The following is a 26,879-nucleotide window of genomic DNA, read 5'->3' as shown; positions in this document are numbered from 1 at the left end:
AAGCTCGTGAAGACCCGGACGGGGACGGAGAACGACGGAGACGGCCTCCCAGCCGCAAAAGGGGTAAGTGATGTTTCAGTTAGTCACTTATCCTGCGGTTGGTTGAGGCTGTCGACTAATACCGTTTTTTCTGTCCCTGTTCCGGTGCGCTGCGAGAGGGAGCGTTGCCTTGGAGAGGAATCCCCGCCCACTCTGACCGCTGGAGCCTGGATGAGGAAGGTAGCACTCCTGCGTGGGCGGCGACCTGATGACGGGGATGTCGCTTGGGGGGGGGGTGTGACGAGTCGGCTGCCTCCCCCCTAATTATCATCACCACCCCGTCCCTTATTCGCCGCCCTTCTCCAGGCTCCCGACGGGAGGAGGGGCGAGTAATCGTCTCGGCCTGGCGGCGTGTGATGAGGGCACCTGAATGGAATGAAGCCTCATCACCGCCGCTGTTTAAATGCCGAGCGCGCCTCTCCTCAGGAGACCGGTCTCTCCCCCGTGCATGCACGCTGGTGTCCTCGCGGGTCCAGGAAGGGGTGAAGAGGGAAGCCAGCGCCGCCAGATGGGACGAGCCAAAGGACCCGCAGTCCGGCTGATGACCGCACCTGAGACAGCCGACGGGCCAGGATGCCGGGCCGTAGATTTCCCCGTTGGAAGTGCCGGACAGCTCGAGAGGGACGTAGCCGCAAGAGATGCCGCCGCCCTAGCACCCCGGTCCCAAGCGATGTACTTATGTCAATATTTATTTAGGAAATTAAAAATCTTGCTGTCTTCCTAGTCAGAACCCTCGATGGGGTCAGCTGGCACAACAAAAACTGACCTCTATCCATAGAATTGTTGAGTAGACAGCTGCAAAAGAAAAGAAAAGGATTCTGAGTCAGTATCAAGCCAAATAATCAATGTTGATTTGTTTGTGAAAGAAAAGTGCAGATCTACTGAAAACATATAATATTCACATAAATTGTAAATGTATAATAAGAAGTGAAAAAAATGCACAAAGTACTGGTGATACCACTTATTTTAGCAGAAATAACACCAATCTATAGGTACTAAAACTGACCAAAATTACACATTTTTCACTGTTTATTTCTTGATCATTTCAATAAAGGGTTTAAGTTTGACACTGGATTACTGTATCGTGTTATACAAGCCTGTGCAATATTCAGTGGACAAACAAACAGGCATAAAAATTTCTAGAAATCCAACGCAAACAACGTCTATATCACCATATAACACAACTATTCAACTATATAATGTGTGAGTTTCATTGACTTACCATTGGGCATTTCGATGCTTTTTTTGTGGGAGAAGGTAGGAGCGTAAATCAGCATTTTCTCTTTCCGGAAGCACGCTGAAGTTAGAAACGCCCCGGGCAACTTACGATTGGTCAGATGCCATGGTGTCGCTATCTGTGACGTAGACTAACATCCGTTGATTGGCTGGGACAAATCCATGTGCTAACACGATCTCATACAGAGGAGGCAGACGCCTTTGAAAATGTTCGATTAAGTGATCAAATAAGGTGCTTCGCCCTATAAAGGGTTAAGTTAAACTACTTTAAATTACTTTTTTTTTTTTTTTCAATTTACACTCCCTACTCCATAATGGCAAAGCTAAAAATAGATTTTTAACATTTGTGCAGATTTATTAAAAATAAAAAACTGAAAAGATCCCGTTGCATAAGTATTCATACCCTTTTCTGGGACACTCGAAATTTAGCTCAGGAGCATTCATATTGCTTCTAGATGTTACTACACTTCGAGTTAGGGGTGGGCGATATGACCTAAAATTAATATCACGGTATTTTTCATCTTTTGAACGGTGACGGTATAATATCACGGTATTACTTTTTGGTACATTTTGGGAGGAGTAGCCTGTCCTGTCCCTTTAGTATGTGAATAAAGTTAATATTTTTATAATATAATAAGTAAATGGTAGGTATCCTTATCAAAAAGAGACATGGGAGAGTATTATGCATTCTCAACATATTTATTTTGCAAAAAACCTAAAGATCTTACTTAACAGTGTACAACAAAACAAAAATAATTTATTGAAATTTAATTTCTGCAATATTTAAAACCTTTAAATAACTGGGGGAAATCAACCCATGGCAACAGTTTAAAAGTAGACCAATTCTGTGGGGAAAAACGCAGACTTGGCAACCCTGCATCTAACACGAGCTGCTGGAGTTAATGTCATTGCACACATGAGTACGAAATTTTCGTCCGAGATTTTTGCACGTTAAAAAAAAAAATACAGGTTATGTTAATCGAGTTTACACACTGCCTCTGAAACTTTCGTCCGTCATAAAAAAATTCGGATCGTGTTTGATTTTCTGCATTTTCCATAATAAGCATTTTGATAAGGATGGCGAATATGAGAAAACTAAAAAAAAAAAAAAAATAATAATAATAAAAACGCATACGAAAATCGGACTCAGTGTACAATGACCTTTAGATTTGAATGATCACGGGTCGAAAGTAAAGAGAGATGACAAAAATATACTGGAGGATTTGCTGCAATCTTGTACTCACTGACAAATATCTGTTATAAGATGTGCTGCTCCCTTTACACAGAGTGTGCCTTATCGCAAAATCGAAAGTAAAAGTAAACAGGGCGAGCACTCAGTTAAAAGCGATTTCTATACCCTGCATATTGAAAATGCGAAAATTATATACAATATTAGTTCGCCTCGCGCCCGCTCAATTTGTGATCCGCTGTATAAATCCTTCGGCCGTCCCGATTGCCACTCCGCCCCTGGTATAGGCTACAGGCCCGACCTTTCTTCACGATGTTTCACCAGTCGTTTAATGGCCACTCCCCTTTTACCTACCACCTGCAAAGCTGATACGAATATGTTTTACTTTTTTATTTACAACAAGATACATAGTATAAGGACAGGTATTCAGACCACAACTGAATGTTTGAAGACAATTTAATGCCTTATTATTTAGAATTAGCTATTATTGAAGTAAATGCAGCCGTTCAAGGCACATAATTGATTTATTACGGTATTGACGGTATTAGAAAATCCATGTCGTGGCGCAATGTCACACCGGTGCTGACTATGACACCGGTGTACCACCCACCCCTACTTCGAGTGGAGTTAAACTATGGCAAATTCATTTGAATGAGTATGATTTAGAAAGGCACACACCTCTCAGAAAAGGTCTAACAGCTGAAAATGCATATCAGAGCAAAAACCAAGTCCTGAGGTCAAGATAACGGCCTGTAGAGCTCAGTGACAGACTTGCGTTAAGGCAATGATCTAGGGAAGAGTTCAGAAAAAAATCTGCTGCATTGAAGGTTCACAGAAGCATTATCCATAACGGAAGACAATTGGAACAACTAGGTTTCTAGAAAATGTCTGCCAGCCCCCATCCAAGCTGACAGAGCTTGAGAGGTGAAACGGTGAGGCAAAGAATGGCAGATAATTGCCAAATGCAGATGTGTAAAGCTTGTCACATCATACCTAAAAAGACTTGAGGCTGTGAAGGTGCTTCAACTATGTATTGCGTTAAGGGTATGAATACTTATGCAATGTACTTATGTCAGTGTTTTATTTTTAATAAATCTGTAAAATTTGCAAATCTGTTTTTTGCTTTGTCATTATTATGGTGTATGGAGTGTAAATTTTACAAATTTATTAAATATAAAACACTAAAAGGGCCCCTTTAATTCTAGTGACAAATCCTAAGGCTGTAAATGGACCGTTTCTGAAGAATTTTTTGCCCTTACCTAGGTCATATACCTTCTATGTAGATTTCAGAGAACAATTTAAAATATTGTATCAATGCATTCTATAGCACCTTTAAGCAAAGCATGGTCAGGTCAAAGTGTCTGAATAATTTTTAGTCCCACATTATCATCAATTTCACTGGTAGTCCACTGTATGGAGAATATTTGAGTATAATATATCACAGTTTACTTGATATTGCTATCCTTACTTCCATAAATGAACTATAGTTTCCTGCACCCACTAGTAAAAAATATATATATAAAAAAATTAAATCTGGTGTCCGATAAAGAAAGAAAGAAAGAAAGAAAGAAAGAAAGAAAGAAAGAAAGAAAGAAAGAAAGAAAGAACGAACAATACTGAAATAAAAAAAGTTATTGCTCAAATTTCTTAAATAATGCTGAACATTACACTATTCTATATAGACAGTGAGGACAGAAGTGAAGCTCAGTGGTGTTAAATTGGTCTGAACTCTGCTGAAGATCTGCGTATGGTGTTGAGCTCCACCCTAAACACTCATACACACACACCCCCTATAAACACAATGAATGTAAGAGTTCTCACTGAGGAGGCGGGACAGGCTCAACGTTTCTAGAGGAGCCAAAAAAACAAGAACAAGTAGAGAGCAGCTCATAAAGAGGGTTTAAAGGTAAAGAAGATTAGGAGCAGCAGGAGCACAGCAAATACTACAAAGACACAGGAAAACAACAAACATGCTGATTAAAGCGCTGAGAGTTTAAAGAGGTGCAGCAGAGGACAAAAACTTGCCACAACCGGAAAAACATCCAACAACACTTAAAGGAACAGATGGAGTTGGGCAGGAGAAACCGATCCCAACCTAGCAGTTATGGGCAAAACAAACAAATAAATTAATAAATAAAATAACTTTTTAATAATAATTAAAAAAAATAATAATTACATTAAAATAAAACAAATATAAATAAGTGAAAAAAAGAAAACAAATAAATACATAAACAGTGATGTTAGAATACATGTACATAGTACATCTTTTATTTCAAAAGGGAAAAAAAAAATCCAGTTTTCCATGACACTCCCTTAAATTGTGGGGTTAAGAAATGAGTGTGTTTGTGTTTAATGGAAGATGCTGAGATCCACCCAACTTACGACTTGATGATGGCAAAATTATTGCGTTAACTCAAGCACAGTCAGCAGAGGCCAGGAGCGGCCTTAAGTAACCTATTAAAAACAGACTGAGTTAATGTCTCCAGAGCTGCTGATATCTGTGTTTATGTTGGGCAAACACAAACTGTATCAGAACAGCAAACATGTCTTCCACAAACACGTGTCTCAAACAAATTTAGCCACTAATCAGATACGAATAGAGGGCTGACGAGCATTTTCATTGTGCAACGGCACTGAATGAAATCAGAGCGTGGCACTTGCCATGACAGAAGATCAGACCGTTTTAAAGACGGAAAGAGAAAGAATAAGAATGACCCTGAGGTTATAAAGCTGGTCAGGAAATGAGAAACTCAATGAAGTAAAAAAAAGAGCATCACTCACATCCTCGTCTAAGTTTGTCTGTTCCAGATCCACCACTTTAAACTGCACTCTCTTAAAGATCTCCTCCAGAGATTCACATGATTTATAGTCCAGCTTTTCTCCTACAGAGGAACACACAGAGAGAGAAAAAGAAATATTAACAAAGAAAAAGAGATATTACATTCAACTTTTGCATTCAACTCTTTGTATTGTTTTATTTTGTAAAAACACAGATCAAAGTCAAACACAGTGATGATTTTTCTGTTACTTTATTATTTACAGTACACTTGAATCATCCGATGGTGAGATCAGCTTGTCTATGGACACACACCCATTAACTACACAGACGGAACAAGGACACAAACCAGTCTTAACAGGTTGTACTCAATGGAGAACCTGCGTGTGGGTGTGTGTGCAAAAGAGTGAATGAAACGGTTCTCAATGCATTTTCATGACTTTCCTATCACTTAACTGTTCACAATTCATGGACTGTGTAAAATGAAATGTATATATTATACATACAATTCAAGAAATTTGTGGTCAGTAAGATTTTTTACAAATATTATCACGCTTTAGAATAGCTGTTTTCTACAATGGTGTTTTGGTGTTTTAAAAAATCTAAGATTAAGTGAATAAAGTCAAAATATTTCGAGAATAAACTTGAAATTAGGAGAATAAACTTGAAATATTACAAGAATAGTCTAAATATTTCAAGAATAAAGTCAAAATGTTTCAAAAATAAAGTTGAAATATTACAAAAATAAAGTCAAAATACAAGAGAACAAAGTCGAAATACTATGAGAAAAAAGTCAAAATATTATGAGAAATGCATAAATTAAAGTTAGAGAGTATAGCCTATATTTTCACATGCAAAAGCCCGGATTGAGAGCACCGCAACTGCGACTAATTAATTCTCCAAAGATTCTGACTTTATTCTCGTAGTATGTGACTTTATTGTCGTAGTATTTCAACTTTTTTATTGTAGTATTTCGACTTAAGATTCCAATTTTATTCTCTTAGCATTCCGACTTTTTCTCGTAATAATCCGACTTCATTCTCGAAAGATTCTGACTTGTTTCTTGTATTTTGACTTTATTCTCGAAAGATTCCGACTTTATTCCCGAAAGATTCTGACTTATTCTCGTAATATTCCGACTTATTCTCACGAAACTCCGACTTATTTTCGCAATATTCCGACTTACTGTATTATCGAAAGATTCCGACTTACTGTATTTTCGAAAGATTCCGACTTACTGTATTTTCGAAAGATTCCGACTTACTGTATTTTCGAAAGATTCCGACTTACTGTATTTTCGAAAAATTCCGATTTTATTCTCGAAAGATTCCGACTTTATTCTCGAAAGATTCCGACTTTATTCCCGAAAGATTCCGACTTTATTCCCGAAAGATTCCGACTTTATTCCCGAAAGATTCCGACTTTATTCCCGAAAGATTCCGACTTTATTCCCGAAAGATTCCGACTTATTCTCGTAATATTCCGACTTATTCTCACGATACTACGACTTATTTTCGCAATATTCCGACTTACTGTATTATCGAAAGATTCCGACTTACTGTATTTTCGAAAGATTCCGACTTACTGTATTTTCGAAAGATTCCGACTTACTGTATTTTCGAAAAATTCCGATTTTATTCTCGAAAGATTCCGACTTTATTCTCGAAAGATTCCGACTTTATTCCCGAAAGATTCCGACTTTATTCCCGAAAGATTCCGACTTATTCTCGTAATATTCCGACTTATTCTCACGATACTACGACTTATTTTCGCAATATTCCGACTTACTGTATTTTCGAAAGATTCCGATTTTATTCTCGAAAGATTCCGTCTTTATTCTCATAGTATTCCAGCTTATTCTCATAGTATTCCGGCTTATTCTCATAGTATTTTCCGACATATTTTCATAGTATTATGACTTATTCTCGTAATATTACGACTTATTCTCGTAATATTACGACTTATTCTCGTAATATTAAGACTTATTCTCGTAATATTACGACTTATTCTCGTAATATTACGACTTATTCTCGTAATATTACGATTTACTGTATTCTCGAAAGATTATAACTTTATTCTCAAAAGATTCTGACTTTATTCTGGTAATATTTCAACTTTATTCTCGTAGTATTTCAACTTTATTCTGGTAATATTTTGACTATTCTCGTAGTATTGTGATTTAAATTTCCTAATCTTCGATTTTTTTTTTTTTTTAACAAGGCACTAAAACACTGCCATAGTTTTCTGTGTGAATATATTGTAAATTGCAATTCATTTCAGTGATGCAAAGCTGAATTTTCAGCATCATAACTCCAGTCTACAGTGTCACATGAGCCTTAAAAAAAATAAATAAAATCTAATATGCCGATTTGTTGTTCAAGAAACATTTATTCTTATCAGTTTAAAAAAACAGTCATGCTGCTTCATATTTGTGTGGAAGCTGTAATGCATTTTCTTTTACACGACTCACTGATTAAAATATAGTTCAAAAGAACAGCATTTGTTATAAACATTTGTTAGAAATTGTTTGTAACATTATTAATAGCTTTTAGATGAATAACGTTTTGATTAATGCATTTTTACTGAACAAGTATTCATCAAAAAAATAGAGTTTAAGAAGTTTTTTATATTGCTGGTTTAAATATTTAAAAAAAATGTTTTATGGAATATTTTAAAAAGGAGCGTAACAAGAAAAACTCACATTCACTATACATATTTCCAAGACTTTTCATTGTTTGATTAAATTTCTACTACTCCAGAACTGGTAATATACAATTTTATAATTCCCTGAACTTTCAATGACAGTGTTAGCACTGAACATTGTGATAAGGAGGATTTCCAGCTCACCTTTGAGTTCTAGGCACTCGTTTCGCTGTGTCAGGTCTTTTAAGTCCTATGGAAAAATCAAGAGAGAGCAGGTTTACTATCAAGAGATGAATATTATTGGACAGGTAGGTTAGTAATATAACTCCAGCTTAAAAAAATGTGTGTGGAATGACAAGTGGTTTCAAAAAAATGCCAAACTCACAAAATTGTAAATCAACACCTATAGATAAAAGAATCAATAAATACACTGACTAATAAAGTGTGTGCTAAAACTAATGAACTAATGTCTCAGGGTTACCCTATACACTGAAAGGAATAGACTAAGAGCTGAAAGCACACCAGCACAAATGCTGAATTCATATGTTTGAAGACTGTGTAAACACTATGATGTCTGTGCTGTGAAACACCAGGGGGCAGCTGCCCTAAACCTGTTCTCTGATCAGCAAATAGTCCAAAGCATTCAGAGTCAGCACCTGACATTTAACGCTGCCATGCAGACAGCATCTGACCCTTAGCTTTTCAATGTGACTTCAATGAGCCTTGTGTTTCTGCTGTTACACAAGCCAAATGTGGTCATCTTTAACCACGAATCAGAGACTTACATCCACAGTGGGTGGTGTCCACTCATACTGAGGAGGAGGGAAACTTATTAAATGTACTTTCATTGTTGTATTCCTTGCATTTTGACGCTTACAGGATTTTTTTTTTTTTTTTAAATACTAGTTAGTGTTATCATTTATCATAGTGTTATCACTAAAACTCGCTGACGTTGCTCACACAGGGCATAAAAAAAATGTTGTACTGCTTTGGATATATTTTTTTTTTACCACCTTGTTACACTTGTGGGGTTCCTGGTTGGGGAAAAAAACAAGGAAACAGCCTACCAAAAATACATTAAACACATTCCTCGTTATGCCATTTTACCACCAAATATTGGATTAAATCTTTTTATCAATGTACTTTCTTTAAATTAGCACAGGTTTTGTTTCTTTTTAGAACTGACTGATTGTAGGCCTCATTATTCTGAGTTTAGGCATCTCTTACGCAGTTGTTGGGTGAACATCGACAAAAATATCCACAAATCATATTTGTTCCTCCTTAAAAACTGAGGTTCATTAACTTGTATTAATAAGGCCTATGACAAATCAGTTCCAAAAACCTGTGCTAACAAGTTGAAAGAAAGCAAGTTGACATAATAAGAAACAGAGCAATTGCAATAGGTTGCTCGGGCCCTAAAAGGATTGAATCCAAGATTTGCCAATTATATATCAGAATGGAAGATTTACAAGTTTCTGACTGGGAACATCAAATTACATACATTAAATTACTAAATAAATACTAAAACTTTAGTTGGTTGCTTTATATGTCAGTCAAGTGTCTTGATTGATTGCGAGTAAGAATTTTCTTAAAGTCCCCATGAAATCAAAACAGTGTTTTTGGCTATTAGGGTGGTTATCAATTAGGAAGGTTAAAAATAAGTTAGTGTGCTCCAAAACAACAACAAAATTCGCATTTACAAGACATAAGCATTTAAAACATACAATTTCTAACTTCTGCCAACAGGGATCAATGATTTTAATGACATCACCCTGCACTTCTGCTTATCATCAAACTTTCTGTCCAATCAAATTTTTTCTAGGAGCCAAAGCGTCCCACCCCCTACACTATAAACAGAAGCTGAATGTGTGGCTAAAATTAGTCACTTGTTCACAGAGTTAGTTTTTTTTTGAATGGTGAAGGGCACAAAGCGCACTATATAGGGCACTGGGAATGATTCAGAGAGTGTACATTGGGGCAAAAGAAGTCTGGTTTCGCACTGTGTCATGCGAACCACCACAGCACACGCACACACACACACACACACACACACACACACACACACACACAGAGATGCGATAACAGAACGGATCACATGTGCAGCACAGAGCACAAAATACAACAGACCCATTTGAATTCTAGACAGAATGCTATATTTTATGGCGATATGGATAAGGTCACAAGGAGAAACGGTTAGACTAACAGCATTGCCGAGTAGAAGAGGTTACACTTTTTAAACTACACATCCTCAACATCATTATAATCACTGTTTTGCTTTAGCAACTGTTTCATATTGAATCTAAAGGGGTAATCTATTAGACTGGTCATTGGGCTAGTTTTATTATGCAGACCTGGCATATGACAGCCACAATCAAAAACAGCCCAAAAGTAGCCCAATGACCAAAATCCAAATATCAGAACTATGCAAAATATGCAATTCTCATAACGGCCATATTTCACTGTCACTGTTGAAAGCCAATATATTGTAGTGATCATAAACACAGCTCAATGGCTCCTTACCAGTGGCCCTCCTTCACAAAACCTAACATCTAACCCAGTTTTATCACTGCAAAACGATTAGTCACAATTAATCGATTCAAAATAAAAGTTTATGTTTGCATACTATGCAATGTGTGTGTACTGCGTATATTTATTAATGTATATATAAACACATGCATATATATATATATATATATATATATATATATATATATATATATATATACACACATACATACATATATATATATACACACATATACATATATATATATATATACACATACATATATACATTATATATATATATATATATATATTAGTGGTGGGCCGTTATCGGCGTTAACGTGCTGCGTTAACGTGAGACTCTTATCGGGCGATAAAAAAAAATATCGCCGTTAATCTATTCTCAAAGTTGGGTTGGGAGCTGGGTCTAAACTACGCAAGATATGATGACTTTCACCTTGATATTTTAGCGCGGATGACGTATACCTAGTCGAATTGCACTGTAGGGGGCGAGAACGAGTCTTCAACTTCTGTGAAATTACCACATCAAATGAGACGTGCAAACATGGATGCAGCTATGAAGCTTCAGGGCAGGTGCGTTGCTAGACCCTTTTTACTGGGGCACGTGAGTTATAATTTACTTTGATAATCCCGAAATAAAGACATTAAACTATATGCAACAACTGAATTGACGCTTCTAAAAGCAATGCAGTTTAATGGAAGACTATGCACGCAGAAATCCATGCCGGTGCGCGTCTGTGTATTTAACGGCAACGCGCACGTCGTGCAGCCTTTTGCGCAGAAGTACTTGGTTACACAAGTTTGTATAGGTAATTATGTTGTAAATGCAATTGTCAAGCAGTTTGTGATGCATTTTGGAAACAGGAGATGAACACCTGATCTAATGCGCCACCTGGCCCGTTCTCGAAGACTTACTTTTAGTCATTATTTGGGTAGCACACATATTCTGAATGCCTTCAGCAGAATTCAAATTAGCCATTTTAATCTAGATTAATTCCAAGATTTAATCTAGATTAAAAAAATTAATCTATGCCCACCCCTAATATATATATATATATATATATATATATATATATATATATATATATATATATAGGAAAAATATGTTGGATTGACATGTAAATTGTATTTATAATAATAATAATATTTAATATATTGTTTTATTTACATATTAATAATATTTTATAATTAATAATAGTGTGTGTATATCTGTACATACATTATACATATATATGTGTGTATAAAATATACAAAAAAAATATACACAATACACACACATATAGTTTGCAAACATAAACTTTTATTTTAAATTAATCGTGGCTAATCGTTTTGCAGCTCTAGGGACATAAAATATTTCAGTACAAGCATTTCAGTCAAATAAACTTTTTGCAAAATGTCAAACCAAATAACCCAAGGGGGGGAAAAAACGCGGCAACAGTTTAAAAGTAGCCGAATTCAGCGAGAAAACAGCAGACTTGGCAACCCTGTCATACACTGTTAAATGTGGTTTTACCATGCTCAACGGCTCAGGCTGTGGTATAAATGGAACACTATTGGCTACTTAAAAAGGGGCAGGTCTGCTCGATATGTCCCACACTGTCTTCCTGTTTAAGTTAATATTATATCAACACATAGAATAACACTGCGTTTTTTAAAGCACTTCAGTGGACCTCTAAGAATTGCACTCTTGTCATTTATCTATTATTTATTAACTTCTTACGTTTTTCAAAGATTCAGTTTCACTCCACTCCTTTAAAAAAGGACCTAAATATTAAGAACAGATTTCTAGAATGATGACAAATCTCAAAACACCAAAAAAAAAAAACAAGCACTGTTTTTCAGTAATGAAATTTGTATATACATTATGTGTGTGTGGGTGTGTGTTTGTGTGTGATTAATTCTGCTGTATCATTTGGAGGTGGGGACTAAAAATACAAACCCTTGACACACATTATATACAGTACACACACACACACACAAATTACATCCACTGCATATTCATAAAAAACATAATTATCATATACAATCTGTGCAGAGTAAATAGGCATAGAAGGAGCATTAATCTTCTTAGTAGCGCTCTCTCTCCCTCTCTGTATCTCTCTCCTATTTAAGCGCATTTCTTTTATAGGCCTGTTTGAGAAGTCATTTTTCCAAGGGTGACTAAGCAATTAGGAGAGAGGAACACAAGCGCAGACTGAGGTGGTGGAAAAACACATACGTACACACGCACACAGTAATGACCGGCTATTTTCTGCCCTGGGGACTCCCAGTGGAAATTTACCATCATGCCCTTGGCAGGATTTAACAGACTTATGTCTTTTTGCACAAATATAGTTTACGCATATCACACAAAAACACATAACATGCGCAGAGCACAAAAAACTACACTTGTGAATAATCAAACAGGGATGCAAACTCATCATGGGTGAAAAAGGTGACAACCCCCCTAAAATATAAAGGTACAGCAAGTGAAGGAAGTCACAAAGTCTCATGGCATTTAATAAATAAATTGATTTATTGCCAGATGTTTGTTTCGTCCATTGCTAAAGTTAACTGTTAATCATAGTGGATTTACTCACTTTGTTTTACACTCGTGGTTGTCATTACGGAAACAGTACATTATTGTCAAGCATGTACATTCGTGGCCAAACTTTTTGAGAATTACATAAATATTGGAAATTAGAAAAGTTGCTGCTTAAGTTTTTATAATAGCAATTTGCATATACTCCAGAATGATATGAAGAGTGATCAGATGAATTGCATAGTCCTTCTTTGCCATGAAAATTAACTTAATCCCGAAAAAAACTTTCCACTGCATTGTTAAGAAGGCTTCAGGGCATCCAAGAAAGTCCAGCAAGCGCCAGGATCGTCTCCTAAAGAGGATTCAGCTGCGGGATCGGAGTGCCACCAGTGCAGAGCTTGCTCAGGAATGGCAGCAGGCAGGTGTGAGCACATCTGAACGCACAGTGAGGCCAAGACTTTTGAAAGATGGCCTGGTGTCAAGAAGGGCAGCAAAGAAGCCACTTCTCTCCAAAAAAAAACATCAGGGACAGATTGATCTTCTGCAAAAAGTATGGCGAATGGACTGCTGAGGACTGGGGCAAAGTCATATTCTCCGATGAAGCCTCTTTCCGATTGTTTGGGGCATCTGGAAAAAGGCTTGTCCGGAGAAGAAAAGATGAGCGCTACCATCAGTCCTGTGTCATGCCAACAGTAAAGCATCCTGAGACCATTCATGTGTGGGGTTGCTTCTCATCCAAGGGAGTGGGCTCACTCACAATTTTGCCCAAAAACACAGCCATGAATAAAGAATGGTACCAAAACACCCTCCAACAGCAACTTCTTCCAACAATCCAACAACAGTTTGGTGAAGAACAATGCATTTTCCAGCACGATGGAGCACCGTGCCATAAGGCAAAAGTGATAACTAAGTGGCTCGGGGACCAAAACGTTGAAATTTTGGGTCCATGGCCTGGAAACTCAGATCTTAATCCCATTGAGAACTTGTGGTCAATCCTCAAGAGGCGGGTGGACAAAAAAAACACTAATTCTGACAAACTCCAAGAAGTGATTATGAAAGAATGGGTTGCTATCAGTCAGGATTTGGCCCAGAAGTTGATTGAGAGCATGCCCAGTCGAATTGCAGAGGTCCTGAAAAAGAAGGGCCAACACTGCAAATACTGACTCTTTGCATAAATGTCATGTAATTGTCGATAAAAGCTTTTAAAACGTATGAAGGGCTTGTAATTATATTTCAGTACATCACAGAAACAACTGAAACAATGATCTAAAAGCAGTTGAGCAGCAAACTTTGTGAAAACTAATATTTGTGTCATTCTCAAAACTTTTGGCCACGACTGTAGAACTCGTTAAACATCTGAAAAAAAAAAAAAAAAATAGTAGAGCATATTTTGACAAACTTATAGTAAACACCTCTGATTGGCCATTGCTTTGAACAGAGATGCCTGTGATTGGCTATAATACTCAGTGCTGCCAAAACATGTAAATAGAAACTTGATTTTGTCTTTTGGTTTTGTAATTGCATCTATGATTGCAAATGAGTGGAAAAGTAACAGATGGGAAACACAAAAGAGCGGGACTTGTGAACGGAGGAAAAGGGGAGGAGAGCGGCAGCATGTGCTGGTTGGTGAGTGATTGTGGGTGTTAGCTGGCATCTCTGTGCAAACATCAGGCCGCGATAACATGATCTCTCTCTGTCCGTTTTCAGTGACTCAGCGAGGAGCTGGCGGGAAAAACGCTCTCCCTCTCGCTCTCTCTCTCCATCGATCTGCTTCAGAAGGCATGCGCGTCCTCCTGTCTCATTAAAACACCTGCCGAGTCTCACTTGAAATGTGTCATGCATTTTTAAAGTCTGCATGAAATGAAAATTCATCCTGTGTATTATCTAACCTTCAAATTGCTTTTAGGTCCATTTGACCTGGACAAAATAATAAGCAGAATAATTGCAAGATAAAGTGGAAAAAAGGTTAGAAAAATAAGGTCAGAATGCCAGTGTGTCAAGTCCGAATCAAAACACAACTCATAGCAACACATTATGACAACAACAGAAAAATGACGGCTAGGGCTGAAAGAATTAGTCAACATTAGCGACAACGTTGACAATAAAAAATATTTGATCTCATATGACCTAATGTAAGAGCCTGCAATAATAGGATGATTTTGAAGTTGGGAGTTGAGAGTTTTTCAACATACCCTAACTGTCTTAAACCAGAGTATGCATGTGCATCGCAGAGCTAGTATTTGTGGTTAAAAAGTGTATAAATACATATATATATATATATATATATATATATATATATATATATTTTTTTTTTTTTTTTAAAGAAAATGCCCAATCTTTTAGCTAGATAAGATTCTTATTCCTTGGCTGGGATCGTTTAGAGCCCTTTGAAACTGTATTTTTAACCTTCAATCTGTTGAGCACCATTGAAACCCACTATATGGAGAAAAATCCTGGAATGTTTTCCTTAAAAACCTTAACTTTGCGACTGAAGAAAGTAAGAAATGAATATTTTGGATGGCATGAGGGTGAGTAAATTATCAGGAAAGGGATAGTTTGGTTTGCAGAGATGTAATGTGAATCATGTGAATAAAATAGTTTATCCAAAAATAAAACATTTGATCATTTACCTTTATTTTGTTTCTTATCCATATGATTTACAAAAGGAGATGTTAGGCAGAATATGTCATTCATGTACTTTTTTCATATAGCTAATTAAATGGTAAATAAAATAATCTCATTTCATTTTGTGTGCCAAATATATCTATTTGTATAAATTCATTGTAGTTACACAATGTGACTATTTACTACTTATTTAGTAGAATATGTATAACTCAATATTTTAACTAACGGCAAAAGCTGAATAATCAAAGTCTACTGAATAATCAGTGAAATAATCGACAAGTAGTCGATTAATCGGTTTAATAATCGTTAGATTAATCGATTATAAAAATAATCGTTTGTTGCAGCCCTAATGACGGCACATAAAAGTAAATGATAAACAAATGAGTGATTGTTACAAAAGTGCTCATCAATCATGTTAAACACAGAAGCTCAAATGTGTCAGACCTCACTGGTTCTCATGCGTCACACACAGCAAAGCATGTGAATTAAATCAACTGATTTCAATTAGAGTTGATACCAGTAATGCACCAGTATGCATCTGTAAGAATTTCCTTTTTCAGATGCAAAATCTATGGGAGGAGAGTATTCAAATGAATCATGCAACGTGTTTTACTGACGTTTGCGCCATTAGTTAACGCCCCCCTATAAAAAAATGTTTTAAACTACTTTGTGCTTGAAATAGCTGCTAAAAGGAGGCTCCACAGAGAACAGAGAGCATGTGGTAGAAGGGCGAGGATTTTTCCACATGTATTTATTTATTTGGAATGCCAGAAGAACACATTTTTTAAACCTATCATTTGCCAAGCAATGTTATTTTTAATTTGCTTCAAGAAACAAAAGACGATCTGGAACCCTCGACTTGGAGTCACGCAATACCTGGGAAACCTTCATTTTTGGTCTCCGGTTCTTTTCAAAGTACCGTGGCTTCTTTACTTCTATATTGTTTATTTGCGACTACACTAATTTGCGATGCGCTTGGTATAATGCATTGGTCGATATGTAAATGAGACATTGCGTCTGTGTTCTTTAATTTGTGCACTGTTAGTAAATCACCCGCAGAAATTTTCCCTCCCATCTGCGCTGTTTTGGAACTGTGCTCTTGCGCTAATTTGCCCCGTTTAGTAAAACTGGCCCAAAAAGTTCTAATAAATGTAATATAATTACATATATTCAAATAAAATTCTCATGAATCTTAAAAAAAAAAAATACATGAAGTAAATGTTGTTATAATTTTCTAATAACAGAAACATAACAGTCAACTAACCGTTAGTCAAGCAGAAAAGGCTTAGTCGATCAAAATTTCATTAGCCACTTAATCGCAGAAAAAAAATCCACAGGAAGTGGCAAAGTCACATGGTCCGTGGTGGGTGGTAATTACAGTACATCTCTCAGGTTATCCAAACGCGTGTTTCAATCATCAACCTAAAATAAGGTTTATCATCTAATAATCATCAGCAGTGATAGAAATTAATCTCATCCAACAAGTTCAAATTGATTTTTACCTTTATAAAAGTGTGCATCATCTTTTGAGTCAAATTCTTACATTTGGCCTGTTACCAAGCAAATGAAATCAGTATCGACAAAATTCATCTGTGCAATGCAGAGGAAACACAGAAGCTGCATCTGAAGTGGCATTTAGATGTATTTACACACAGTTTAATGCAGTTGCAAGACATAAATAATGTTTTGATTACGTAGAATACTGATGTTTGAACTGATTTAAAAACTAAACGATACTGTGAAATTAAACCTGCCAGTAGGTGGCAGCAAGTCACTGTTAAGTGAGTCATTGCGAATGAACTGAATCATTTAAATGGTTGATTCATTCAGAAACAAAACGCCATCATGTTCGCAGAACAGTGCTGTGGTTGTCTTTGGAATGATTTTTGTTGGCAAAATAGAGCAAATACAGGCAATATGGTGTTGAAAATGTAAGTCTCGTAATAATAACCATTTCATTATTGAACTGTTGTATAAGATCAATATTACATTTGTGATCACACTGACTTTTGGATTAAAAAAGACGCCACTCTTCGTGTAAAATTGAATAAAATATGAAATTATATACATACATTTTTTTGCCCCCCTATGTTGAATTATGTGACCATTCTGAATGCATTTTAATAGACTGAATCATGCAGTGAAAGAACACACTTTAAATGTGTATGCCACTAGTTTAACCTTACTTACTAGTAGGTGTATTGTTTTCTTTTCGCGATATACTCAATGTCAAATCGCACATCGATAAAACATCAATTACGATATTATCACAGACAATATATTTCACACACCCCCTAGTGTGGGGTAGGTGAATATTATATGTACGCCACAACTACGTATAATATGCGCACCAAGAATTTGTGTATCAAATGCACGCGGAAATTGTGTATTATATGTACGCCAAAGTCATTTTCTGCGTATAAACAGCACACCAAATAGAAACAGAAAATTGTGCTATTGATGTTCATTAGAGCAGTGTTTTTCAACCACTGTGCCGCGGTACACTAGTGTGCCGTGAGAGATCGTCAGGTGTGCCGTGGGAAATTATTCAATTTCACCTAAAACAGGCCCAGGTTTCACACTGAGTAGGTAGAAATATGAAAGATCAAAAAATGTTTTCATTGTGTTTGTTTGATTCCTATTCAAGACACTTTGATAAGAATGACTGTATATTGTTAATTGCACTTTTTATTTGACAGAAGAAGGAATATCAGGGCTCGAAATTGCGACCATTTTGGTCGCATATGCTCCCAAAATTTAATCTGCGCGACCTCTAAATATATTTGGGAGCATTTGTGCGAGTGCGAAAAATTGTTGTAGTGTGACTTGTTTTCATTTCTTTACAAAATTTTCGCTAGCTACTGCACAGACTGCTGTGAGCTGATGCAGTGACAGCCTCGCCGTTCTCTCTCCAATATTACATAACCAATTAAACGTAATCTTTAATTCTTAGCTTAAATTCAGATGTGAGATATTAGCCGTCAATCACGTCACTGACACTGCGCTCCGCTCCGCTGAAACCGAACGTTTTTTTTGCTGCAAATGTTTCTCTCTCTCTCTCTCTCTCTCTCTCTCTCTCTCTCTCTATCTCTCTCTCTCTCTCTCTCTCTCAACCTCCGTTTCGGATTTGCACAAACTGCATTGCAATTAAGGGTGTGTGATGTGACTTGATTGTGATTTTTGATTGTGGACCATTAAAATCTCTTCACAATATGCTTATGAAGAAATATAGTATCGTGCACATTCTGTCAGATGCATTTCTGGCGCCTCCGCCTCAGTATATAATGTACAAGGCATACATTCACATCAGACTTTTCGAAATCCCGTTTGTGGTCCCCCACTTTCAAATTATTTTGTTAAATTAATGCGTTGATGCATGATCAGCACTGCCGAGAGTTTCGTGCGATCGTCAAAACGAAACCGAAAGCAAAACACGCACGCGCATTCAAAGGCAATTTTGATACATCGGGTTTAGAGAGCGACTCCCCAATGTACGCAAATTAGGCTACATAACATATCTAGGCTGTTATTAGTATATGTGGGTTATAATAGCTTCATAGGTTGTGTATTTGTCAATAGCTCTGTATCATGCTTGAAAAATTTGGTCTCTATTTGCACTTTGAAATTGAGAGAGTAGCCTACTTTGATTATGGCTGCATTTATTGTTTGCCCTTAATAGGATTAAGAAAGAATTGTGTAGTTTATTTTTTGTTATTTCTACCATAGATTGTTTAAAAATGCAGTGGTTGCCTCTAATTTAAATGGCTCTACCTATAATAGAGAAAATAAACATCTTGTTCATGTACTCATATTTTAATATATTCTTGTCCCTTGCGTAAGGTTTAAAATAAATATTTTTTAAAAAAGCCTTTTAGAATCTAGAGTCAGCCCATTTGCTTGTAAAGCATCAGCAATCAGAATCAGCCATAAAAAATTAAGTTTGGTGCATTGCTAAAAAGAAATGCCAGGATGAGTGCTGGCTGATCTGCTCAATTGGCAGTTGTGGTGCTCCTTAATATTCAGTGGGTGCTCCTAATTTTTTTTTGGTGCTCCTTACTTTTTGGGCGCTACCAAGTAAAAAAGTTAATTTTGAGCCCTGAATATGAAAGATCATAAAATACTTTTTTCTTTGTGTTTATTTGATTCCTGTTCAAGACACTTCGATAAGAATGGCTGTATATTGTAGGCTACAGAGTTACATTTTTTTACAGTTTCGATTGCTGGTGTGCCTTGTGATTTTTTTTCAATTAAAAATGTACCTTGGCTCAAAAAAGGTTGAAAAACACTGCATTAGAGACACCAGTGTGATCACTAGCATTTAACTTAAACACAAATTTTGCTCATACAGATAATACTAATATATCTTTTGGTGTACTTTTATTTGTGTGCACTTAGAAGAACAACAAAACATTGTGCTTTTGTAAAATAATTAAAACATTGAGGGTGTGATTTCTGCGGTCTAAGTCTCTGAAATTGAGCGTGTAAATAAATAAATAACTGAAACTCAAAGAAATTAAAAATTTATCTATAGAAAATGTCTGCTTTTAAATGAACCAACAAACAGATATTTAAAAAAAAAATGGTTTAGTATCATGTGTTTAGGACTGTTTAGTATCGCATTGCATGTTGTCCATGAGAAGAGAAAGGGTTGCTGGTTACTGTATGATGACTGAAATCGTGAAATTGCCTTAAACCATTAGTAAATAAACTACAAAACGTTATGTTGTTTAATACACGCACAAATTGTATTTATTCTGACAGCACTGCACAAGCTTGTTAGCCAGGGTTCAAAGTCCAAAGTGCGAGAAAAATCTGCACAATGAGAATCATTCATAAATCTGCAGCAAAAAGTAGTACTGAGGTCTTCTTGCGGGTTTCCGCCAAAATAAGTCAACATTCATAAATGTTAGTATTGTAATTTTAATGTTGTTCTGTAAAAAAAAAAAAAAAAAAAAAACTCTATTAACACATTTATTATAACATTTCCCTTTGCTCAGCAAGGCTGGATTTATTTGTACATTTAAAACACATGTCTGATTCATGAAGGGGGGTCTTAAAAATGGCCAAAGAATATTATTTTACTAACTTATTAATTTTAAATTAAATTGTGCTTTGCTGGTAAGCTATAATGTCTACTAGAATGTTCAAAATGTTCAGTGTTAAATAGATATTATTAAATTGTTGTTTTGTAATAGATTTTTTTTTCTTTGAAAAACATGACAAAACTGTAAAAAGCAAATATTAGCTAAATACATAGTGGAAAAACACGAAAATCCGTGTTCGGTAATCGGCCTTCGGCCCAGTGTGTAATTTTGTTGGGCTTCGGCCAAGAATTTTCCTTTCGGTTCATCCCTAATTTTCAGATTATGTAATTCATATGAAATCATGAAATGATGAGTCAGTGTTGTCGACTTCATCACTGCAGCCGAAAATACAGAAAACACTTACCGATTAATTATTATAATCTTAAGGCAGTCTCTTGCTGTTTTTTTCCTGACGCATTCATAATCATTATTTCTGCCGGTGCACTGTGGCAAGCTTTATGTATGCGCTTGAGCACTGATAGGTTATGGGCAATTAAAGGCTTCTTGTTATGAATTACATGGTTTATTAATATAAATATGCTATTAGCTGACTAAGTGACTAAAATAATGACTACCAGTCGACCAGAAAAATATTTAGTCAAGGATCGCCCTAATTGACTCAGCAATTAAAAAGCTATTGATCATCTACAATTCAGAAATAATCCGGTTTGCTAAAAACAGAGGTAGGCAAGTTCGGTCCTAGAGTGCCACTGTCCTGCAGAGTTTAGCTCCAACCCTGAAAAAAAAAAAAAAATTCTAATCCTGAAGACATTGATTAGCTTGTTCAGGTGTGTTTGATTAGGTTTGGAGCTAAACTCTGCAGGACAGCGGCTCACTAGGACTGAACTTGCCGATAAGTCACAATACAGAGTAAAAGCTCTGTCACTGTGTCTGTTTCATTGTAACTTTAAAGCTTTTTGAAAGTATTCACCATTGAGGTTTTTGTCTGTTGTCCTGAACAATACTAGTCAAGTATCTTTTTCTACAACAACAGTGGTAATTCAGTTATTCATGACCATTTTTCTCCCTCTTTCTGATACTTTGCAGGCTGATTTTTGGTGCTGAGCCATTAAGACCCTTATGTAAGACTCTTTGTGCTATTGTGTGTGTGACAAACTTTGAAAATTATAACATCAGTAATTAGAACACATAATCGCTTTGTTATAGGAAGTCTTGTAGTTAAATATTAACGTTCATGTTGAGCTCTAACCCTATCAATAAAACGCTATATGCAAATGCCTGATGTTTGGGAATTTGACTCTGGATGTGTGTGTGTGTGTGTGTGTCATCAGGACAGGAAGCCGTGACCATTTGTTGACTCAGTATGGTATGTTTACAGCACTGTGTCTATTAAGAGGCTTTCAGTAAGCGTGCTGTAGCCAGAACGAGTCTGGAGGCATGTGACTATACGGATGGCAGACGTTGGTGAGGTTATACATTTGTGATCAGAGTACAGATATAATCCAATGCAACAGGCCAACTGAGGATACAACAGAGGTTACTAATGTGCACGATCAAGCTTTGCTTTTCTTCTGTGAGTGTGAATTTAACACTTTATGGCTATGAAGAGGAGTTAAACATCTGGAATAGAGATGCACTGAAATTATTTTTTTTTTACTGAAATGTTATTAATTAAAATGATTTAATAATCAACACTCAAATATAAAGTGTGTTGCATATACAGTGCCCTCCACTAATATTGGCACCCTTGGTAAATGTGAGCAAAGGTGGATGTGAAAATAAATCTGCATAATTTATCCTTTTGATCTTTTAATTCAAAAAAATTTACAAAATTCGAACCTGTCATTGAAGTAAAACAATAGAACCTAGGGGTGAAATATCTTTATGAAATAAATGTTTTTCTCTAGATCATGTGGGCCACTATTATTGGCATCTTATTATTGCAACATCCTTTTCCCAAGATAACAGTTCTGAGTTTTCTCCAACAATGTCTAATGAGTTTGGAGAACACCTGACAAGAGATCAGAGGCCATTCCTTCAAACAGAATCTCTCTCTTCCCAGCTTCATGTTGGTGGTGCTTCTCTTCAGTTTCTATACAGGGTTCAGGTCAGGGAATTGGGAAGGACATGGTAGAAGCTTCATTCTGTGCTCAGTGACACAATTTTGTGTTGATTTTGATGTTTGTTTTGGATCATCATCCAGCTGGAAGATGCAACCATGGCCCATTATAAGATTTCTAACAGAGGCAGTCAGGATTTGATTTTTTATCTGCTGGTATTTGATAGAATCCATGAAGCCATGTATCTAAACAAGATGTCCAGGACCTCCGGCAGAAAAACAGGTCCACAACATTAAAGACCTAGCAGTATTTTTAACCGTGGGCATGGGGTACTTTTTTTATCCCTGTCTGCACCAAAACCATCTGGAGGGTTAGCTGCCAAAAAGCTAATTTTTAGTTTCATCTGACCATAGAAGCCAGTCCTGTTTGAAGTTCCAATCATGTCTGACAATTGAATATGCTGGAGTTTGTTTTTGGGTGAGCCAGGAGAATTTTTTCTTGAAACCCTCTGGAACAACATGTGGTGATGTAGGGGCTGTTTGATCATTTTATTTCAGGCTTTCTGACCCTAAGACTCAACAATTCTCTGCAATTCTCCAGCTGTGATCCTTGGAGAGTCTTTGACCCCTCAAACTCTCCTCCTTATCGTGCATTAGGATGATATAGACACACGTCCTATTCTAGGCAGATTGTTAACATCTTTAGTTGATTGGAACTTCTTAATTATTGCCCTGATGGTGGGAATGGGGATTTTCAATGCTTTAGCTCTTTTCTTACAGCCACTTTCTATTTTGTGAAGCTCAACAAACTTGTTTTGCACATCAGAACTACATTCTTTGGTTTTACTTCTTGTGATGGATGATTAAGGGAATTTGGCTTGTATGTTCCTCATATTTATAATCCTGTGGAACAGAAAGTCATGACTGGACAATTTTAGCATTACTTTTTTTGCCCAAATACTTTTCAGCTGCTGCTGCTGCATCACTAGTCTTGAATGAATATTTCAAGAATTTCTAGGATGTTTTTGCAGATGTGAGAGACGTGTCTGTTACCTGTATCTGTTTGAGCACTTTAGGGATTGGTTTGCAGTTGAGCTTCTGGCATGCTTGTCGGTAGGCATTCAGAATCTCCTCCACAGTCACATTCTGGGCTGCAGAGACAAAACCACAAAAAGACAAGGTCAAAGGTCATGCAGAGATATACTATATAAGAACATTTCCATGTTTGGAACAGCAATTGCTCCTACGATGCTTTGAAATACTGTCTTTTGCACAGATTTTGCAACAGGAGCACATGTGCAGTGTCTGGACAAGGAAGAGTTTGAACAATGTAAGCGTGTGAAACGGATCTGTCCTCACTGAGTGTTTGGGGAGACTGAGGGAAGTGCGTGTACACTGTGATTCTTGAGTGCTCTCAGTAGGTCCTTTGTCCTGAATATGAACACACACACACACACTCAAAGCAGCAAGTGGTCTAGACTTTAAGCGCTGCCCACAGTCATATGACTTTAAACATTCAGACTTGTTGTTTTGTAGTGAGACACACACACACACACACACACACACACACACACACACACACACAGAGTTTAGGATGGTTTAAGGCTAAACTAAAATACCAGGCTTACAGTGAGAGCATTTCATTTGCATTGTAGTGATACTACAGTATTATCTGTTATGCAAACAAATCAACCTTAACATAGCCAACTACATAATGACTATGCTTAAGTGCAAAAAAGGTGTTAATAACATAAGATAAAATTCTACAATTTAAATGATTTCAACATGCTTAATATTAGAAATCATTGTTAATTTATTGTATATTTTATATTATAAAATGTAACTACATGCATCATAAAAAATAGTAGTAGTAGTAATAATAACAACAACAATTTTTACCACTTATATTACAATTTAAAATACAAATATATATTTAATTATAAATACTTGTATTACTATAATATAAAAATAATTTAATAATAAATGAGAAAGCCAACTTACTGAAATGCTATTTAAACTCAGTTATTATTATTCTTCTGAGACTAAAATTTCTGACTGCTACTCCTTCTAGAGCTTTAACTTAAAACTCCAAACTCAGCCCAGATCTTTCGACTGATCTGATGTTAGTTGCTTTATGTTTTCTAACTGATCGGACTTACGGTTTTCCTAAAAATGAGGATTAAAACTGGGAAAATCAATCAATCTATCAGTCTGTCTATCCATCTATCCAAGCCTAGCAACTAGAATCATGCTGGTGACATGCTAATCAGGCTAGAAACATGTTAACATGCTAATCATGCTAGAAACATGCTAGTAACTTGGTAATCATGCTTACAACAGGCTACTAATGCAAAAATCATGCTAGCGACATTCTAATCATGCTAGTTACAGGCTAATCATGTTAAAAACGTGTTAACGACATGCTAATAACATGCTATTAACTTGTTAACCGTGCTAGAACATGCTAATCATCCTAGAAACATGCTATATAATAATTAGGCTAGAATATGTTTACAACATGCTAACCTGTTAATCATATTAAAAATATGTTAACAACATGTTAATCATGCTAGTAACTTGCTAATCATGCTAACAGGCTTCTAATGCTAATATCATGCTAGCAACATTCTAATCATGCTAGCAATATGCTAGTAGCAGGCAAATCATGCTAGAAACATGTTAACAACATGTTAATCATGCTAGTAACTGGCTGATCATGCTATTAATGCTAACATAATGCTAGCGACATTCTAATCATGCTAGCCTACACGCTAGACACATGCTAACAACATGTAGTTAGGCTAGAAACATGTCAACAACATGCTAACATGTTAAAAAAATGCTAACAAAATGCTAATAATGTAAGAAACATGCTAGTGCCTTGCTTATCATGCTAGAAACATGGTAGCAATATGTTAATGATGTTAACAACATGCTATTAACATGCTAGCAACAAGCTAATGACGTTAATCGTGTTACAAACATGCTAATCATGCTAGTAACATGTTAAATAAGTTAAAAACATGCTAGCAACATGCCAAAATATGCTATCTATGCATTTATCCATCTGACAGACTGTATTGCCTTCAAAACATTCGAGCTTTAAGCTTTAAAACTACTTTAAACTTCAATCTTTTTTGGACTGAAAACCATAAAATTTATACAATTTCTAAAACTTTTTTAAAACTTTTACAACTTTTTTAAACATTTTAAAACTATTAAAACTTCAAAACTTTTTAAAACTTTTTCACACTTTCTGATCAGGCTTTTTCAAGCCAGCTTAAAGTTTCTCTTGATGAACATTTTTAACTAGTTGTTATTAATATCTGTAAAATTTTGTTTCAAAGGAACAAACGTAACAGACGATTACATCTTTAAAGAAAAAATCTGTGTCATTTTCAGCCATTTTGTTCATGTAAACCAATATGACAGTAACTCCGAATCGTCCCTCTGTGTGTATAAACAAACGGGAAGCATGTTTACGGTAAACACAATCACAATGCTTTGCTTTGCAGGCCTGAGGATTCACAAGGAAATTTCAAGCTTGCATTTCTGTTAAAGATTCTTTAGCATTTCTACTAAATTTACTGAAAATGGCCCCCAAGTCATCATTTTAAAGTGGGACTACTTTTATGTACGAAGTATGAATAACAATTTCTGTAAATGGAGCATTACATCACATTTTCCACATCTCTTCCAGTTATCTTTGCAGATATAAATCAAAAGTAGTATTATCCTATCTTTTAATTTATTTAAAGGTCCCATATTGTACACATTTCTGCAGGTTTATTTTAGTTGTTGATGTCCGTAAGAATATATATTTGCGGTATAAGTGCAAAATCCATCTCAATATATTTTTACAGCTCCTTTTTTAGGAGCTCTGTCAAAAACAGGTCGATTTTGGCCCATCTAATTAATATTCATGAGCCTCTCTTCTGGCCTGTTGTTTTCTGAGTGACGCACAGCCAGGCCAATCACAGGTAACTACGGTCATGTATGCTTTAGCCGAGCCCAGAGCCATAGAGAGAGCCGAGCCTGCTGATACTCAACAGGATATTTCAGAATGATCATTAATGTTTTTTCTTTTTCAAACACCGAATGCAGTAAGCTACATAACTGTTGCTTTAGTAAAGCCCCTTTCACAATGCGCACTGATTCTGGAAAATTACGGGAACGAGCGCTGTGTGAACAAAAGCCAGAACCATAAAGGCAGTGTTGTA

The 26,879-nt window shown here is 36.2% G+C and overlaps 1 protein-coding gene across 2 annotated transcripts in view; it reads right to left on the bottom strand.

Annotated features, from left to right (window-relative positions):
* ppp1r37 (protein phosphatase 1, regulatory subunit 37) overlaps positions 1-26,879 on the bottom strand; it is a 76,736-nt gene that overhangs the window by 26,639 nt on the left and 23,218 nt on the right. For both annotated transcript variants that reach the window (XM_073850469.1, XM_073850470.1), the window contains 3 exons: positions 23,713-23,810; positions 8,088-8,133; positions 5,246-5,346 (listed from right to left, as the gene is read on the bottom strand). In XM_073850469.1, the coding sequence (XP_073706570.1) occupies positions 5,246-5,346; positions 8,088-8,133; positions 23,713-23,810 (245 nt within the window). The remainder of the gene's footprint in view (positions 1-5,245; positions 5,347-8,087; positions 8,134-23,712; positions 23,811-26,879) is intronic.

The sequence above is a fragment of the Garra rufa genome, chromosome 11, assembly GCF_049309525.1.
Source record: "Garra rufa chromosome 11, GarRuf1.0, whole genome shotgun sequence".
Classification (NCBI taxonomy): Eukaryota; Metazoa; Chordata; class Actinopteri; order Cypriniformes; family Cyprinidae; genus Garra; species Garra rufa.
This window is presented reverse-complemented; position numbering and strand designations above follow the sequence as displayed.